At 36.3% G+C, this 17,171-nt stretch overlaps 1 protein-coding gene across 3 annotated transcripts in view; it reads left to right on the top strand.

Annotated features, from left to right (window-relative positions):
* Nucleotides 1-17,171, top strand: part of INTS2 (integrator complex subunit 2) — a 60,685-nt gene that overhangs the window by 2,645 nt on the left and 40,869 nt on the right. For all 3 annotated transcript variants that reach the window (XM_047833952.1, XM_047833951.1, XM_047833953.1), the window contains exons 4-9: nucleotides 3,068-3,170; nucleotides 4,251-4,364; nucleotides 8,066-8,196; nucleotides 8,426-8,599; nucleotides 11,776-12,002; nucleotides 14,114-14,239. In XM_047833952.1, the coding sequence (XP_047689908.1) occupies nucleotides 3,068-3,170; nucleotides 4,251-4,364; nucleotides 8,066-8,196; nucleotides 8,426-8,599; nucleotides 11,776-12,002; nucleotides 14,114-14,239 (875 nt within the window). The remainder of the gene's footprint in view (nucleotides 1-3,067; nucleotides 3,171-4,250; nucleotides 4,365-8,065; nucleotides 8,197-8,425; nucleotides 8,600-11,775; nucleotides 12,003-14,113; nucleotides 14,240-17,171) is intronic.

Genomic DNA, 17,171 nt, shown 5'->3' with positions numbered 1-17,171 from the left:
AGGAACTCCAAGAGGCATTTATTTTAATCACACCTCAAAATATGCATGATTTGATGTCTACACATAAAAAGTAGAAAACAAGAAGGCAGGCAGGTTGTATACTCTTCTACACATATTTCTTTTTTTTTTTTTTTAACGTTTTATTTATTTTTGAGACAGGGAGAGACAGAGCATGAACAGGGGAGGGTCAGGGAGACAGAGAGAGACACAGAATCTGAAACAGGCTTCAGGCTCTGAGCTGTCAGCACAGAGCCCGACGGGCTCGAACTCATGGACCGCAAGATCATGACCTGAGCCGAAGTCGGCCGCTTAACCGACTGAGCCACCCAGGCGCCCCTCTTCTATACATATTTCTATTTGTTTTGTTTTTGAAAGGCTTAAAGGGGTATATATTAATATATATAAATAATATAATAATTATATAATAATATATAATAATAATTAAATATAATGCATATAATATATAATTATATATAATGTATAATTATATTATTATATAAGTAATATAATAATATACAAATAAATAAACTTATGGATATATATATAAAATATTTAAGTTTATTTACTTATTTTGGGGTGGCAGAGAGAGAGGCAGAGAGAATTCCAAGCAGGATCTGTGATGTCAGAACAGATCCCAAGGTGGGGCTTGAGACTATGACCTGAGCCAAAATCAAGAGTCAGATGCTTAACTGACTGAGCCACCCAGGCTCCCCAAAAGTCTTAAAAAGATATTAAATGCCTACCTTAAAGGCTTTCTTTCTCTAACTACTATTTTTTATCATTTATACCTATGATGAATTTTCTATTCTAGGGTTTTTTTTCTGTATGGATTCCATATAATGCCTTTTTGATATTTAGAAGGGTACGTAGCTCAAGACTTGTACAAATTACCAAATTTGATAATACCTTTATAGGATGTAATTTCCCTCATAAAATATTATACAGCATAAATAGAAAATATATGTGATTTCTTTTTTTTTTTAAATAGGAAATTTATTGTCAAATGGGTTTCCATACAACATGCAGTGCTCATCCCAACAGGTGCCCTCCTCAATGCCCTTCACCCACTTTCCCCTCCCTCCCACCCCCATCAACCCTCAGTGTATTCTCAGTTTGTAAGAGTCTCTTATGGTTTGGCTCCCTCCCTCTCTAACATTTTTTTTTCCTTCCCCTCCACCATGGTCTTCTGTTAAGTTTCTCAGGATCCACATAAGAGTGAAAACATATGGTATCTTTCTTTCTCTGATTTATTTCACTTAGCATAACACGCTCCAGTTCCATCCACGTTGCTACAAAAGCCATATTTCATTCTTTCTCATTGCCAAGTAGTATTCCATTGTGTATATAAACTACAATTTCTTCATCAGTTGATGGACATTTAGGCTCTTTCCATAATTTGGATATTTCAACAGGATCTTTATATTAAGATGGCTCATATCTTAAGCCCAGAGTTTCAGAGGCAAAAGTTCTTTACTGTTAGAATTTCAAGGTCAATTTGTTTATAATAAAGTTTAGTTTTGGGGTGCCTAGGTGGCTTAGTCAGTTAAGCATCGGATGCTTGATTTTGGCTCGGGTCATGACCTCACGGTTCCGAGACTGAGCCCAGTGTAGGGCTCTGCACTGACAGCTTGGAGCCTGCTTATGATTCTCTCTTCCCTGCCTCTCTCTGCCCCTCTCTCACTTCTGTGCACATGTATGTGCATACTCTCTCTCTCTGTCAAAAAAAAAAAAAAAACTTAAAAAAACTTTTTTTCTGGGGCTCCTAGATGGCTCAGTCAGTTAAGTGTCTGACTTTGGCTCAGGTCATGATTGTGCAGTTCGTGAGTTCAAGCCCCATGTTGGGCTCTGTGCTGACAGCTCAGAGCCTGGAGCCTGCTTCGAATTCTGTCTCTCCCTCTCTACCCCTCCCCTGCTTGCTCTCTCTCTCTCAAAAATAAATAAACTTAAACAAATTAAAAAAAAATTTTTTTTTCTAAAAAAATGTTTAGTTTTATACATTGTGGACCCAAACCCTCTAAATTCTATTTCCAGAGAAAATACTGGTGGTGGTGGGTGGTACAGTTAGTCAGTTTTGGATAGTTTTTAAGATATGTTAGAAAAAAAAAAGAAAAAAAAAGAGATATGTTAGAAATCTTTATTTTTTTATTTTTAAAAATTTATTTGTTTTTTTAAATTCCAGTATATGTTAGAAATTTTTTAAAAAATGTTTTTTCTATTACAAACAATTATTTCTTTCTACTCTCTTCTATACTAACAGTCTTAATTTTTTTTTAATTTTTTTTTTTTAAGTTTATTTTTGAGAGAGGGGGGAGGGGTAGAGAGAGAGGGAGACACAGAATCCAAAGCAGGCTCCCGGCTCTAAGTTGTCGGCACAGAGCCCGATGCGGGGCTCAAACTCACAAAACTGGAGATCATGACCTGAACGGAAGTTGGACACTCAACCGACTGAGCCACCCAGGTGCCCCTAATAGTCTTAATTCAATCAATATTTTCCCTACATCTTTTTCTTAATACCTAACTTGATGGCTCTAGTAAAATAAGTGATCTTTGTCCTCTGGGAGGTTTCCAGTTTTTCAGTTCAGAACTCTGTAGCAAATGGAAAGTGTGATGAAACTGCTGTAGGATATTTTTTAAAAAGTTGGGTACTTCTGTTGACCTACATTGTTATTTTTTGGTTTTCCTGCAGTTCATTTGGAATTGTTTATATTGTTTATATTTGTTATACTGCTTTAAGTTTACTGTTTTTTGCCTTTTATTGAGCTACAACTTTTGTAGGTGGCATTCCTAGTTCATTTGTTTGGCTTGTCTTTAATTCCAGATGTTTCCAAATATTTATATAGAAATAAATTATTGAGACCCAGATTGCCATGTCTGAATAATAATTAATGTGACTAATTGTGATTACATTCGCTCAAATTTATCCAATACTGCATATTCTGCTGCGAGTATATTAATGACATATTAAGAGACATGATCTGTAAGCTCAACAGATAATTATAAAAATAGTGAGGGCTTATCTGAAATTAATAGAGTTCATCATTTCTTTTATTTGTTTTTCTTTTTTAAGGTGTCTGAGTCCAGTGGAGAATTTTTTTTTAAGTCATCTGAGCTATTTGAGAGTCCAGTCTATTTGGAGGAAGCTGCAGATGTACTTTGTATTTTACAAGCAGGTAATGACTGCTAAGATACATTACAAATATAGTTTCTTGTTATATGATACTGTGTAACTTCTTAACTTTGAATATTGTGTTATTTTACATATTTTATAAAAATATACCTTAAAACGTTAAGATAAAAATGGCTAATAATAGGACAATGATTTAGTAAATTATATTATTTCCATAGTATGACATGTTATGCAGCCATTAACAGAGTGTATTTGAAGAAATTTAATGATTTTTGAAGATGGTCATAATATGTAAGTGAAAAAAGCAAAGGGTAAATTGATAAGTGGAATATAAAAAACTAAAAGTTAAGACAATGCCTGTGGGAGGATTAAAATATTTCAGTTTACTAATTTTGAATGGGATTAAAAAGGTGGAGGACATAAAAATGCAAAGATTTTCACGCAAGTAACTCTTGACCAACACTGCCAACTGTAGCAGTGGCATTGTTCTATATTGTGCTTTCTAATACAGTAGCCACTAGTCACATGTAGTTACGGTTTACTGGACATGTAGCCAGTGTAACTGAGCTATTTTTAATTTTATTTAATTTTAATTAAGCTTACTTATCCATATATTTGTTTTTGTAAAAGGTTTTATTTTTAAGTACTCTCTCTACCCATTGTGGGCCTCGAATTTACAACCCTGAGATCCAGAGTCTTGTGCTCTATGGACTGCGCCAGCCAGGTGCACCAATTAATTTAAATTTAAATAGCCACATGTGGCTGGACAGTTTGTTCTGGACTATGAAAAGAAAGTACCTTAATTTATTGCTTTTTTCCCCCTGAAGTTATTGCTCTTTTTTTTTTTTTTTAATGTTTATTTATTTTTGAAGGAGAGAGAGACAGTGTGAGTGGTGGAGGGGCAGAGAGAGAGGGAGACACAGAATCTGAAGCAGGCTCCAGGCTGGGAGCTGTCAGCACAGAGCCCACTGCAGGGCTCGAACTCATGAACTGTGAGATCATGATCTGAGCCAAAGTCAGACGCTCAACCAACTGAGCAACTGAGGCGCCCCTAAATTTATTGCTCTTAAATGATGTTTGTGAAATATCACTCCTTAGTAACATTGATTTTGTTTTCTTGTAGAGCTCCCTTCTCTGCTTCCTATAGTGGATGTAGCTGAAGCTTTGCTACATGTTAGAAATGGTGCTTGGTTCTTATGTCTGTTGGTGGCCAATGTTCCTGATAGTTTTAATGAAGGTAAAACATAATTTTAAAATAGGATATTGAAGAGATTTGCTGGTGTAGGTTCAAGACCTATTTTTTGTGCTACAAAGAAATATTTATGGGCTTTCATTTGAGATTTTATCTCTGGAAAGTTTATTAGTGAGTATTCATTGTAGAAGTATTGGGTTTAGAAGATTTCAAAATTGTTTTGAGATTATCAATTTAAATATGGTAAGTATGCAATAGGGGTGCCTGGGTGGCTCAGTTGGTTAAACATCCAGCTCTTGGTTTCAGCTCAGGTCATGATCTCACGGTTTTGTGTTTGAGCCCTGCATTGGGCTCTGTGTTTACAGTATGGTGCCTGCTCGGGATTCTCTTTCTCCCCCTCTCTCTCTGCCCCTCCCTCATTCACAATGTCTCTGTCTCTCTTGAAATAAACTTAAAAAAAAGAATGCAACCCCAAAATTTTTTTTTGCCCTTAGTCACCAGTGCAATAATAGGAGAGTAAAAAATACTAAAGAACTAGAACATATAGTCCGATGCTTATGGAGCAATGGGAAGAAGACTTGTCTGTGAATTAGCCAGAATACAATACAAGGCATAAGTAATCAGAAATAGCAGCAATCAAACCCTTTGGTTTTTAGCCTTATTGTTGTCAATTTACAAAAAGGATAGAGTCAAAACTGAGAAAATCAACTAAAATTTTCACCTCTGTTTCAAACTACTACTGATTGAACATTGTTGTTTGGATCTGTGTGATATTAAAATAAAAACATTCATTGAGCAAGGTTGTGAATTGGGAGCCAAAGAGGAAAAAGCACTGGATCTGGCGGTTGTAATTTCTAGTTTTGTCACTCACTTTTTGTGTATCTCCATCAAGATACTTCCATTCTATAAAATGAGATATTAATAATATTTCCCTTACTTTTTTTTTTTAATGTTTGTTTATTTTTGAGAGAGAGAGAGACACAAGCAGGGGAGGGGCAGAGAGAGAGGGGGACTGAGGATCCAAAGCCGGCCCTGCACTGACAGCAGGGAGCCTGATGCAGGATGAGATCATGATCTGAGCCAAAGTCAGATGCTTAAGTGACTGAGCCATCCAGGTACCCCTCTATTACATTTCCAAGAGATTTATTGAATATATCATAAGGTATGTAAAAGTTCTTTGTAAACACTGTCTTATTGTTGATTTTCTGTCTACATTGTCTATCAGTTATTAAGAGAGGAATGTTGACGTCTCCAAACATAATTGTGGATTTGTCTATGTCTACTTTCATCTTGTTTTTGCTTCACTAATTTTTAAAAAATATTTTATTTTTTATTTTGAGAGAGAGAAAGTGTGCGCATGCGGGCTGGGGAGGAAGAGAGAGAGAGAGAATCTTTTTTTTTTTTTTTTTTAGAGAGAGAGGGTATAAGTGAGTGAGGGGCAGAGAGAGAGAGAATTCCAGGAGGGGCAGAGGCAGAGAGAGAGAAGTGGGTCTCACCCAAAGCAGGTCTTGTGTTCCCCTGAAGCGGGGCTCCAGCTCACCTGAAGTGGGGCATGAGCTTACCCGACGTGGGACTTGAACTCATGAACTGTGAGATCATGACCTGAGCTGAAGTCAGATGCTTAAAGACTGAGCCACCCAGGTTCCCGGGAGAGAAAGAATCTTTAAAAAAAAAAATTTTTTTTTTAATGTTTATTCATTTTTGAGAGACAGAGCATGAGCTGGGAAGGGGCAGAGAGAGAGGGAGACACAGAATCCAAAGCAGGCTCCAGGCTCTGAGCCATCAGAACACAGCCCGACGCGGGGCTCGAACCTGTGAACTGCAAGATCATGACCTAAGCCAAAGTCAGACGCTCAACCAACTGAGCCACCCAGGCACCCCCTGGGAGAGAAAGAATCTTAAGCAGACTCCACACTCAGTGCAGAGCCTGGTGAGGGGCTCAATCTCACCACCCTGGAATCATGATCTGAGATGACATCAAGAATTGGATGCTCAACCAACTGAGCCACCCAGAAGCCCTGATTCATTAATTCTGAAGCTATGATTGGGTCCATGTACATTTAGGATTGTTATATCATTATGATGAATTAAGCCTTTTTCATTATAAAATATTCTTCTTTATCCTTGGTAATATACCTTCTTTTGAAGTGTACTTCATTAATACAGTCATAGCAGCTTACAGTCAGTGTTTGTATGGTATATATCCATCTTTAAAAAAATCTGTATCTTGGGGCACCTGGGTGGCTCAGTCGGTTAAGCGTCCGACTTCCGCTCAGGTCATGATCTCGTGGTTTGTGAGTTCGAGCCCCACGTCAGGCTCTGTGCTGACAGCTCAGAGCCTGGAACCTACTTCAGATTCTGTGTCTCCTTCTCTCTCTGCCCCTTCCTCACTTGTGCTCTGTCTCCCTTTGTCTATCAAAAATAAATAAATGTATAAAAAAAAATTAAAAAAAAATCTGTATCTTTAAGGTAGGTTTCTTATAGACAAGTATAGTTGAATCTTGTTTTTTTTGTTTTTTTTTTTAATTTTTTTTTTCAACGTTTATTTATTTCTGGGACAGAGAGAGACAGAGCATGAATGGGGGAGGCGCAGAGAGAGAGGGAGACACAGAATCGGAAGCAGGCTCCAGGCTCTGAGCCATCAGCCCAGAGCCCGACGCAGGGCTCGAACTCACGGACTGCGAGATCGTGACCTGGCTGAAGTCGGACACTTAACCGACTGCGCCACCCAGGCGCCCCTTGAATCTTGTTTTTTAAAAAAACTTAGTTACAGTCTCTGCTTTTGGAGTATTTAGACCATTTATGTAGATCATTCAATGTGATTATTGTGGTAGTTAGATTTAAGTGTATCATCTTGTTGTTTGCTTCCTTTTTCTTCTTTTCCTTTCTTCATTTGGATTGAAATTTTTTAGGATTCCATTTAATCTCAACTACTGTCATATTAGCTTTATGTCTTTGCTTAATTATTTTCTTGGCACTTACATTTCTTTGTTGTTGTTGGGTTTAAATTTTTTTTTAATATTTATTTTTGAGAGAGACAGAGACAGAGTGTGAACAGGGGAGGAGCAGAGAGAGAGGGAGACACGGAAACCAAAGCAGGCTCTAGGCTCTGAGCTGTCAGCACAGAGCCTGATGTGGGGCTCGAACCCACGAACTGTGAGATCATGACCTGAGTTGAAGTTGGATGCTTAACCAACTGAGCCACCCAGGTGCCCCTCCCCTTCTTTTAGCTCTTTAAAGATGTTGTTATATTGTCTGTGGTAGTTTTGATTTCTGTTGCTCTGTATATGTTTCTGTTTTCCTCTGGCTGCTTTTATTTGTCTTTTCTTTGTGGCTGCTTTTAAGATTTTCTCTTTTCCACTGGTTTTCAGAAATTTGCTTATGATGGATCTCAATATTATTTCTTTGTGTTTATCCTGCTTGAAGTTTATTGAACTTCTGGTTTTATAGTTTTTATCAAATTCAGAAAAATTTCTTCAAATACATTTTTGTTTTCCATTCAGTTTTTCTTTCTGAGACCCTAATTATATTTGACTACTTGGTATTGCACCACAGGTCACTGTTCATTTTGTCTCTTTTCACTCTTTGCTTTATTTTGACCAGTTTCTTTTGCTATGCTTTCAAATTCCCTGATGATTTTCTTCTAAAGTGTCTATTCCGCATAAATGATTAATTCAAAGACTGAAGAAATTCTTTTTAACATTCTACTTAAAAGCTTAAAGTAATAGAGGCTATTAAATGTTCAGTTTGTAGGGGTCTCATAAAAAATGGAGAACGACAAGATGAGGAAAGTCTTGGAGGAAGGCGCAGGACAGATGCCCTACGCTTCTTATGTAAAATGAATCCTTCTCAGGCCCTCAAGGTTCGAGGCATGGTGGTAAGAGATATTATTTTTATAAGACAGAAGCCTTTGTATTATGACCAGGAACTTTCCCAAGATGATTTGAGAATCTTGTAGAGATTTGGAATTACTTTCTTTCTGGGTTTTTGTGTTTTGTGATATGTCCTCCTCTAAACTTTAAAAGCTTTAAAACATCTAAACACTGAAGTGTCCTGGCTCTTTTCCTTATGAGATTGAGTTCAGTTTGTTTTCTTTGCTGTGTTAGGTAGAAGAATGTCACTTGCCAGGCCTTGGAGTGGCTTTGACATTGGATCATACTAAAAATGAAGCTAGTGAAGATGGAGTGAGTGACTTGGTTTGTTTTGTTAGTGGTTTGCTTCTTGGAACAAATGCAAAAGTCCGGACTTGGTTTGGAACTTTTATCCGAAATGGACAGCAGGTGAGATTAAAAATATTTATAGGCTAAAATTAGAACTACCCTATGACCCAGCAATTGCACTACTAGGCATTTATCCATGGGATACAGGTGTGCTGTTTCAAAGGGACACATGCACCCCCATGTTTATAGCAGCACTATCAACAATACCCAGAGTATGGAAAGAGCCCAAATGTCCATCGATGGATGAATGGATAAAAAAAGAAATGTGGCATTTAAAATGTATAAATGTATACATGTATAAAATGTATAAAAAATATACGTGTGTGTGTGTGTATGCACACACACACACACACACACACACACACACACACATACATACAATGGAGTATTACTCGGCAATCAAAAAGAATGAAATCTTGCCATTTGCAACTACACGGATGGAACTGGAGGGTATTATGCTAAGTGAAATTAGAGAAATTAGACAAAAATCATATGACTTCACTCATATGAGGACTTTAAGAGGCAAAACAGATGAACATAAGGGAAGGGAAACAAAAATAATATAAAAACAGGGAGGGGTACAAAACAGAAGAGACTCATAAATATGGAGAACAAAGTGAGGTTTACTGGAGGGGTTGTGGGAGGGGGGATGGGCTAAACGGGTAAGGGGCACTAAGGAATCTACTCCTGAAATCATTGTTGCACTATATGCTAACTAATTTGGATGTAAATTTTAAAAAATAAAAAATAAAAAAATAATATTTATAGGCTAGGAATCAGGATATTTTGGCAACTAGTAAAAGAGAAAGAAACACTTAGAATGATGTCATTAGACCAGTGCTTCTCACACTTTTAGTCTTAGGACCTCCTGACATTTTAAATCACTGAAGGTACCAAAGGGCTTTTATTTATGTGCTTTTTATCTATTGATATTCATGATATTAGAAATAAAACTGAAGATTATGAAATACTTACCTAATTCTTTAAAAATGGCAAAAATAACTTTTTCATAATAGCCCTATTAAATGTGAACATATTTTTAATGAAAAATAACCATATTAAAAAAAACCTTAGAAGTGTTGTATTGTTTTATATGTTTGCAAATCTCTTTAATGTCTGGCTTAGTTGAACATTTGGAAAACTGTTGTACGCTTGTGAGAAAATGAGGGTAGAAAAGGCAAATAATGTTTAAGGAGATATTTCTTACCTCTGGACTCTCTGAAAGAGTTTTGGGAATCTCTAGGGTTCTGGGACAGATCCATGAGAATAGGTCATCAAAATAAGTTGTTATTATAGTCTATAATTTTAGTATGTATCTTTTTTTATTATGGTAGAATATACATGATATAAAATTTACTGTTTTAATCATTTTTAAGTGTATAGTTCTGTGGCATTAATTACATTCACAATATATTGCAACCATCACCACTCTTCATTTTCAGCACTTTTTCATCATCTCTAACAGAAACTCTGTACCCAGTAAACAATAATTCCCTATTTCTCCTTTCTTTCAGCCCCTGATAACTTCTTTCTACTTTCTGCCTCTATGAATTTGACTATTCTAGGTACCTCATATAAGTGGAGTCACACAATATTTCTCTTTTTAGGTTTGGCTTGTTCTATGTTTTCAAAGTCCATGCATGTTGTAGCATGAATCAGCATTTCTTTGTCAAGGCTGAATAATATTCCATTGTATGTATATACTACATTTTATTTTTTCATTCATCTATTGATGAATATATATTATATTTTGCAACAGTTTTTAAGTTGCAAAATATTTCACTTTTTCAAAGAACATTTCATGGTAACTCTGAAAAGAATCCCTATGAAGGAATCTATGCAGACTGATTTTTATCTTGTTGATGTCAATGAATTAGACAGTAGCATATGTACTGCTTAGTCCTCCAGCCTATATATTTTTTAAGTTTATTTGTTGCTTTTGAGAGAGAGAGGGAAAGAGAGAATCCCAGGCAGGCTCCACACCATCATTGCAGAGTCCAGTGCAGGGTTCAAACTGTGAGATCATGACCAGAATTGAAATTGAGTCAGATGCTTAAATGGCTAAGCCATCCAGGTGTTCCCACTAGCCTATTTTTTATGCTGCTGGCTTACCATACTTTTCTGTAGACAAGTTCTACTGTATTTCTAGCCCATTTGAGAACTAATTTTAAGCCTTGATTTTTAAGGGGAAGTTAACATTTATTGCGTACCTTCTATATGCACTGTGTTAAGCACTTTGGTATGCTCATCTTGTTTGTGATTGTCCTTTATGTGCAGTAAATTTTTCTTATTTGAAGCTAATGTTATTAAAGCAGGTTTATCATATTTTACTTAGAACCATTTTAAAAATAATAACTGACATCTGCCTAGTTCTTTACAATTTAGAACTGCTTTCATATGTGTTACCTTTGTTCATTCTTTCATCTATTTAACAGATACTGTATGCTTGCTATACATCAGGCACAATGTTAGGCTCTGCCAAATAATAGATGACTAAGATGTTATCCCTGCCTCAAGAACTATGAGGGTGATAGACTTATAAACTCCTCATTACAACAGCCCTGGGAGTTAAATATTACTATTATTATTTTTTAGCGTTTACTTATTTATTTTGAGAGAGAGAGAGAGAGAGAGAGAGAGAGAGAGAGAGAGAGAGCAAGCCAGTGGGACAGGGGCAGAGAGAGAGGGAGAGAGAGAATCCCAAGCAGCCTCCACAGTGTCACGTAGAGCCCAATGCCAACTGTGATATCATGACCTAAGCCAAAATCGAGTCAGATACTCAACCTGAGCCACCCATGCACCCCAGGAGTTAAATATTATTAATATTCATTTCCTTGTCATTAAGGACATTGGAGTTCAGAGAGTTAAGTGTACATAGTTAATAGCAAAGCTTTGTTTAAACCCAAGATGTCCTGTCTCCAAAATGTGAGCACTTTCTACTGTATTACGTATGACTCTGTTAGTTAGTCATTATGTATTTGAAAGTATTTAAATGACATTTTACAGTTCAAATTGTCATTAACTTAGTGTTTTCTGTATAGTCAATCTGGATTAGTGTGAATAGAGTGTTCTTCAAATGAATCAGTGAATTTTCAGTTTTTAATCAGTTGGTTAAAATGAGATTCTACAGTTACAACAGGCTCTTCAAAAGGGTCAATTTCAAGTGTTTAACTGGGGAGCTTTGTTTGAATGTCCTTTTGACTTGGTAAGTGCTCCATGCTCTATATTTTTTACAGAGAAAAAGAGAGACCAGTAGTTCTGTCCTTTGGCAAATGAGAAGGCAGCTTCTTCTGGAGTTGATGGGCATTCTTCCCACAGTAAGAAGTACCCGCATTGTGGAAGAAGCTGATGTGGAGATGGAGCCCAATGTGTCTGTGTATTCGGGGCTGAAAGAAGAGCATGTTGTGAAAGCCAGTGCACTCTTACGTCTATACTGTGCTTTGATGGGGATCGCTGGACTCAAGTATTCAATAATTTGATATTTTACCTTTTTATTATTTTATTTTCTTGTTTTTAATTCCAAGACAGCGAGCCAAAGGCCTTTTATTCAGAGGATTTGGGTTTTCTAATGGGCTTAGGTAGCAGGCTGGCTTATATCAAGAATGAAGTCTTTATATCAAAAACATTCCTAGGTGGGATGTATCCATCTATTTTTGTCAGCTTGTAAATAGAATTATGTGAATATGGGAAGGACCAGAGCAGTTTAAGAAATGTATGACTTTAACACAGCTTGACATGACTATAGTGAATGATCTGTGAGTGATGCTTTACCTAGCCCATGTAACTAGTTGAAGTAAATCTCTCCTGTGTTTCCTTTCACAACTGAAATCATAAATTATTTAAAATTGATATATCGTGATTATATTTATTTATTTATTTTTTAACATTTATTTATTTTTGAGAGACAGAGAGAGAGTATAAGCAGGGGAGGGGCAGAAAGAGAGGGAGACACAGAATTCGAAGCAGGCTCCAGGCTCTGAGCTGTCAGCGCAGAGCCCAACACGGGGCTTGAATTTACTAACCACGAGATCATGACCTGAGCCGAAGTCGGATGCTTAACCGACTGAGCCACCCGGCGCCCCAATATGTTGTGATTATTAAGCACAAGATTTCTTAGTCAATGCACTACATCCTTTTGAGTAATGTCCTCAATTGTTACATATACAGTCCTCACTTTGCATGGCTCTTATAAGTCTGGATTTCACTTACCACACTTAGTGTTGGCTTAGTTAAATAACACTGCTCCCTCAACAACTAATGTATCAGTTACTATGATACATTAGCTAAATAATTGTATAAAGTACAAACTTTGCTGAGAGCTCTTCAAGTCATTATGTAAATAACAGATGTACATCATGATCAGTGACTAATCACATCATGTCGTTTAAAGTTGTTGGCGACTGGTCACTGCCAATCTATTATTCGGTTGGTGAACATACAGCAAAATGCATAGTTGAACTGTCACCTTGTCTCTCAGTGACACCTTGTCTCGTGTCATTTGAGGAAAATAATTGAAAGAAGGAATCGGCCAAGAAAGATGAAAATGTAGCAAAGAAACAAAAGGTGGTAACACTGAAAGTGACATTTGAACCAAACATAAATAGAAGAAATAGCTGACTGTGAAGATGTTAACACTGCTGCCATTTGAGAAACACTAGATATGTGTCGCATGAACTTAGTAAAGGTGCTCTTATCAACATGAATGAAGAAAGTCATTGTGGAAAAAGGATGAAGTCCCAGAGGAAGTGATGCTGGCAAAAATCTTCACCTTAAAGGATTTTTCATGACTGAACATAACAAAGAATAAAATGTTGGAATCAGATTCAAACTTAAAAAGGGCTATGACAATTCATCAAGGATTAAGAAAGAGGTTCAATCCACATTATGATATATAGAATGAAAAGAAGGCAAGGGCTATTCAAACTACTGACAAATTTTTTTTTTACAAAGAAAACACTTTAATTCCCAGTGTTTGTAATATTTTCAATTACAGAGTGCTATGTAAATATTACTTTGCTATTTTTTCCATTTCCCTATGTATTATGACTGAGAAGAGGTTTTTAATGTTTTGACATTTTATTATATATTTTTTACACTTTTTTTTAAAGTTCATTTATTTTAGAGAGAAAATGTGAGTGAGAGTGAGCAGGGGAGGGGCAGAGAGAGAGAGAGAGAGAGGAAGAGAGAGAATGCCAAGCAGGCTCCACACTATCAGTGTGGAGTCCAATGCAGGGCCCGAACTCACAAACCATGAGATCATGACCTGAGCTGAAATCAAGAGTTGGATGCTTAACCAACTGAGCCTCCCAGGCACCCCTGAATGGTTATTTTTATGGTCCCATACTACTCTGCCAAGTGAGGATTGTGTGTATTTGTATCTGAGGAAAAGCACTGGTTGTAAGTGCAACAGTTTTGCTTTTAATGACTTAAGATATTAAAGACTTTATAAATATGAGGTATCTTTATAAAGATCAGAATTCATATCTGAAAAGTTAAACTGTTTGGGAAGTCCCTTCTTCTTCCTTCCTCTCTCAACTAAGAAGAGTAAAGCCTAATAATATATTCATTTTTTAGACCAACTGAGGAAGAAGCTGAGCAATTACTGCAGTTGATGACAAGCCGTCCTCCTGCTACACCAGCTGGGGTTCGCTTTGTTTCGCTTTCCTTTTGTATGCTACTGGCCTTTTCTACACTTGTCAGGTACTTTACTATATAGGTTGCTCTATTTTCTGAAGGTCTGTTTTGTTTGCCTATTAAAATGCATGTATAGCATTAATTAGGAGTGTACTAAAAAAAATTGGTCTAGGGATGGACAGTGGTATTATCTTTTAGTAAATGGTGTCAATAGCATCAATTGTATGCCAGTTAAAGAGTCATAATAGTTCTTCAACATTTGTTAAGGCAAATTCCCTTACTTCCTGTTTCCCCTTCCCTCAAGGCAACTTCCAGTTCTTTTAGTGGATTGTTTTGTTTTTTTACTTCCATATCTTTTAAATACTGTGTTTGTATTTGCTATATTTTGATCTTGATTTTTCAATTTTAGGAATAATTGTTGATTTCCTACTGTGTATGAAAGATGAAGAATTAGTTCTCCTTTCTTCTTTTCCCCCTAGCACATCTATATGTCCTTCCCATCTTCCCATTCTCCTAGTACAGTTATATTGCAATTTTGCTTTGGCAAATACTTAGTTGTTCATATAATACTATTGGGAGCTCAACCATGTAATAGATGATTACTTTTCTTCTGCAAAACTTGCTTTTTGCATTAATAATTATCCTGTATTTTGTTTGTTTTCATTTGTTCTTTATTCTTTGTACTTACATTAATGGAACCTCATACTCTCTGCCAATCTTAACCTCCTCCCAAGATATTTCCCAAAGCATTTCCAAGAATACCTCCCAAGGTATTTCTTAAGGAAATCTTTCCTCCTAACTGGCTCCAGTCTGAACTGGTTACCTCTGCATCTGGTACACAGCTCTTATCCTGGAATTGCTCTTCATTATTATTTTCACAACTTGCTTCATGTCTCCTTATTTGGATTTCCTGTTTCCTGCATCTCATATGTCCTTCTTTTAATTGTTTTCTCATTTTGCTTGTTTAGAATGGATATGTGGGAGGTCAGTTATTTTGAGACTGGGTATTTCTGACAATGTCTTTATTCTACTTTGGAACATGATTAAGTTTCATAGAGTTTAGAATTTGAAGCTGGAAGTAATTTCCTTTGAGAATTTTGAAAGTCTCATTCCATTGTCTTCTGACTTCCAGTGTTGCTGATGAGAAGTCTGATGACATTCTGATTCTTGTTTTTTGTGTAGCCTGTTTTTTTAAAAATATGGAAACATGGAGGATTAACTTTTTGTCCATAGAGTTTTGAAATTTTTTGGATGATAAGCCTTAGTATGGGTCTGTTTTTGTCTGTTGTTGTAGATATTCAGTAAACCCTTTCAACCTGGGAACTCATGTCCTTTAATCTAGGAAATTTTCTTAAGCTAATTTGTTGGTAATGTTCCAAATGGCTTTTTTTTTCTGTCCAAAACCTTCTCTTACTTAGATATTGGATTTCCTGAAATGATTATCTTATTTTCTTATCCTTTCCTGTTTTCCTTATCTTTGTCTTGTTCTCCTTTTTTAAAAAAACAGCTTTATTGAAAGACCATTCACATACCATAAAATTCACCCATTTTAAAGTTTGTGATTTAATAGATTTACGTGTATTTACAAAGTTGTACAACCATCACCACAATCCAAATTTTAGAACGTTTTTTTCACTCTGAAAAGATACTGTTCATTCTACCTTCTAAGATTTTTTTTCAACTTTTAATCCTCTAGTTTTTGATATCTAAGAGTCTTGTTTGTTTTCTGGTTATTTCTTCTGTATAGTAGCTTCACAGTGGCATGCTTTCTCTAATACTAATCATAATGACTGAAGAGATTTTATTAGTACTGTTTCTTTTCTAAATTTTTTTTTCCTGCTTTTTTTTGGTCTCTATTTTTCAAGTTAGAAAGTTTTTTCAAGGGTTTGATAAGTCTCTATTTTCTTCCTTCTTTCCTTTCTTCCTTCCTTCCTTCCTTCCTTCCTCCCTCCCTCCCTCTCCCTCCCTTTCTTTCTTTCTTTCTTTCTTTCTCTCTCTCTCTCTCTCTCTCTCTCTCTCTTTCTCTCTCTTTCTTTCTCTTTCTTTCTGTCTTTCTGTCTTTCTGTCTTTCTGTCTTTCTTTCTTTCGTGGGCTCCATGCCCAGCATGGGGCTTGAACTCACAACCCAGATCAAGAGTCACATGCTCTAATGACTGAGCCAGCCAGGTGCCCCAGGGGCTTGATAATTCTTGATTGTTTATATTTAAATGTAAATATAAGTAGGAAAATAAATAAATAAATAAATAAATAAATAAATAAATAAATAAAAGTAGGAAACTGATAAGCGGATTAGAATCTTTTAATGTATAGGTAGCTCTTTGGGAAACTTATCAGATTCTTAGAGGAGACTTTTGTCTTGTGTAGAGAGTAAAGGCTTGACAAGAAACCTGTAAGCAAAGTTAAAAAATGAGGGTTAGGGAACTAAGCTTATAGTTTAATCATTCACTTAATTCTCCTACATTTTGAACGGTGCTTCAGATATCCCTGGTTGTCCCTTAGTTCAAAGACACCTTCTTTTACCATCTCCAGAGCATAAATCTTCAGTCTTCTCTCTGCTGGGGGAGGGGGATTCATCTAATTGTGTAGAATGGAGGAGGTGATCTGGAGGTCTACTACTTATATAGACTGTTGACCTTTTTAATTTAGGCTGTGTCTTCACTCTTCCTCCTAGAACTGCCTGGAGCTGTCAGTTCCTAAGCTCTTTGGGGATTCTGTGGTATAAAGTGGATTGGCTTTTCCTTCCTGCCAGTTGAGTATTCTGCTTTCTTGCATCTGCTGAATCAGTTACCACTCTTCCATATGTTCTCTTGCTTCCAGTATTCTGTGTTGTTGTCCATCGTCATCATCATATGCATTTATGCCTTTTAGGAAAATCCCTTTAATGTAGTTTGGGGTTTTAGGAGGGTGTGAAATTAGGTAATAAAATGACGTGATTTCTCTTTTCCTGAAGTAATTTCTAAACATTATCCCTAATCTTCATTACTTTTAAAAGGTGGGT

The sequence above is a fragment of the Prionailurus viverrinus genome, chromosome E1 (genome assembly GCF_022837055.1).
Source record: "Prionailurus viverrinus isolate Anna chromosome E1, UM_Priviv_1.0, whole genome shotgun sequence".
NCBI classification, from domain to species: Eukaryota; Metazoa; Chordata; class Mammalia; order Carnivora; family Felidae; genus Prionailurus; species Prionailurus viverrinus.
This window is presented reverse-complemented; position numbering and strand designations above follow the sequence as displayed.